Source organism: Octopus bimaculoides, unplaced genomic scaffold (assembly GCF_001194135.2).
Source record: "Octopus bimaculoides isolate UCB-OBI-ISO-001 unplaced genomic scaffold, ASM119413v2 Scaffold_175549, whole genome shotgun sequence".
NCBI classification, from domain to species: Eukaryota; Metazoa; Mollusca; class Cephalopoda; order Octopoda; family Octopodidae; genus Octopus; species Octopus bimaculoides.
The window spans coordinates 1-2425 of record NW_026300677.1 but is presented as its reverse complement, the minus strand read 5'-3'; the positions used below and the strand labels follow the sequence as shown (position 1 = coordinate 2425).

General features: G+C 36.5%; 1 protein-coding gene across 1 annotated transcript; it reads right to left on the bottom strand.

Moving 5' to 3' along the window:
- Positions 1–1043: 1043 nt before the first annotated feature.
- On the bottom strand, positions 1044–2420 carry LOC106867054 (glucans biosynthesis glucosyltransferase H; the record flags this gene model as incomplete). The annotated part of the gene is made up of 1 exon (XM_014932384.1): positions 1044–2420. A coding segment is annotated over one exon (1377 nt), but the record flags the coding sequence as incomplete, so codon positions are not given.
- Between the last annotated feature and the right edge of the window lie 5 nt (positions 2421–2425).

Below are 2425 nucleotides of genomic sequence, written 5' to 3'. Positions count from 1 at the left end.
TAAACAACCTTACCTGTTGTACAGTTCAAGAAAACAAAATTATATCTGGTCGTGGGGTGGAGAAATTCGTTTGAACCCAAGTATTTCGTGGTTCGATTCCGAGAAAATAAAAGAGATGACTATAAAAAGGAGATCTTTTCTGTTGTTACAGATTTTCAAAATCTAAAATTAAGTGAAAATTGCTGTACATTTTTTTATGAGAATCTGCATCTGCGATTCATTTATTCAGAAAAATTTTTAGGAAAATATTACAGAAATTTAAAGGTTGATTACTTTTACCCAATCAGAAAACAAGATTTGGAAGCTAAGCAATTTGCATGTGATAAATTGTGTATCATGAAAATGAAAGTAACCGTGACAAGACGAAGCTTTAAACCAAGGGTTCCCATTTTTACCCGTGGATCCTTTGATTTCCATTTTACACGGGTGGACTCTCATACCCGTTCGATGTTTAAAAACTCTTATTGTATTAAATTAGATATTATTAGGACTTGTATAAATATTCTTTTCTACTCTAGGCACAAGGCTCGAAATTTTGGGGGAGGGGACCAGTCGATTAGATCGACCCAGTATGCAACTGGTACTTGGTTTATAGACCCCTGGAAGGATGGAAGGCAAAGTCGACCTCGACGGAATTTGAACTCAGAACGTAAAGACAGACGAAATACCGCAAAGCATTTCGCCTGGCATGCTAACGTTTCTGCCAGCCTTCTTGTTTTCTTTTTGGTCGTCTTCTAAAGCTATATATAATTGTTAACAAGCTGCCGTTACAAATACATGAAACAATATGTATACTAACCAGTTAATTTCACATGCAAATATTGTATGGCGATGAAGCAATAACGAGAAATAATCTTTTCTTGAAATATATATTAAAACAAACAATTTTTAGTCACTGCTATTTGGTGTACGGAAAAGTCAAAATAAACGCTTCATTTTCAGAGAAATTTATTCCAAATTATGACAGTTTCAATAAATAATATGATTGATTCGATTAAATATCGTGACTGATGTTTCAAATAAAAATAGAAATAGGATGAGATTTACCACATATTATCATATGCCTGGTTTAGGTAAGCACCCGTAGAATTGATAGTCGTCGTTTTTAAACCTAAAGTCAAGCTGCTAGTACTTCCAAGAACACTAACTTGTAGGTGCTGTTTTGAAGTTGAAATTACACTTCGGGAGGATTTCAAGTCCATAGTTAGTGATGTTAGCCCAGTAAACAGCGGAAGAAGAAATAAAGTTATCAACATACAGAGAATAATGCTTGAACTTGGAACAAAAATCACTACCACCGGAGCAACAACAGCGGCCAATAAAGAGTACATCCATAAGTGTTTCAGACTGGAGAGGAAAGGATTGCAGTTTTTAAATTCTTCTTCGATAGATCTTTGTGGAATCCATTTACAATTGGCGGAAATATTCGCTTGGATTGCACGAAAGATGCGTACGCAACCAACAATGGCTTCAGGCGTAAATTGTAAGATGGATGTCAAAGTTTCAATTATAACATATTTAACGTTTGATCTGGTACACGTAGCAATTTTAGGGAAGACAAGAACCAAGAACATAATGACAGCGATTGGGGCAATTGAAAACCTGAGTTCTATACCAACGTGTAAACAAATAAATATAAGTAAGAAAGGTTTCATTAACATCTGTCTTAATGCCGAATGGGCAATATAAGCCGTAACGAAATCAAGTTTACTTTCCGTCCTCAGAACTGTTTTATTAAACTTATCCCTTTGAAAAACTTTCTGTAAGCTCCTAAAAATTATACCAATCGTATTTTTCCAGAAGTACATGGATAATATAACCTCACCTCGATTCCAACGTCGTTCTCGAATGTTCCATGTAATGTAATTAAAACTGGGAGCTTCCAGTAAGAACACTGAGCCGGCATAGTAGGGTTTGAGTAAAGCTGCTTCAAATGTGTCGTGACTAAGAACATCAATAGGAACACGTTCGATTAGATTGTCTCTACTCCCGATTATGTTATCGATGTATATACGGTTTTTGATGAGCCCTTTTCCGAAGAAACCACACTGACCGAGTAATGCTGTGACAGCATTTGTCATTGGCTCGTAGATCATTTGTCTCATCGCTTCCAGTCTCATGTACAGGGTATCGTTTACATCGCGACTTAGTTTTATAGATGGTTGGATGATCCCTTTCTCTGGGTTTGCTGCAGCTATTCCGAGAAGTTTTTCTACCGTTCCATCCGGCACCCCTGTATCGGCATCCAATACTAAGGTGTAATCAAATCGCCGGTTAAATATATTTTGCACGTCAGATGAATAGTAAAAGGTGGGCTGGTTATAAGGACGGGCCATCTTTCCATAATATTCAATGTCAGTATATGTATAAGCAAAAGATTCTCCCTCAGATAGCAACATTAGATCTTGATATTGTCCACATTTAC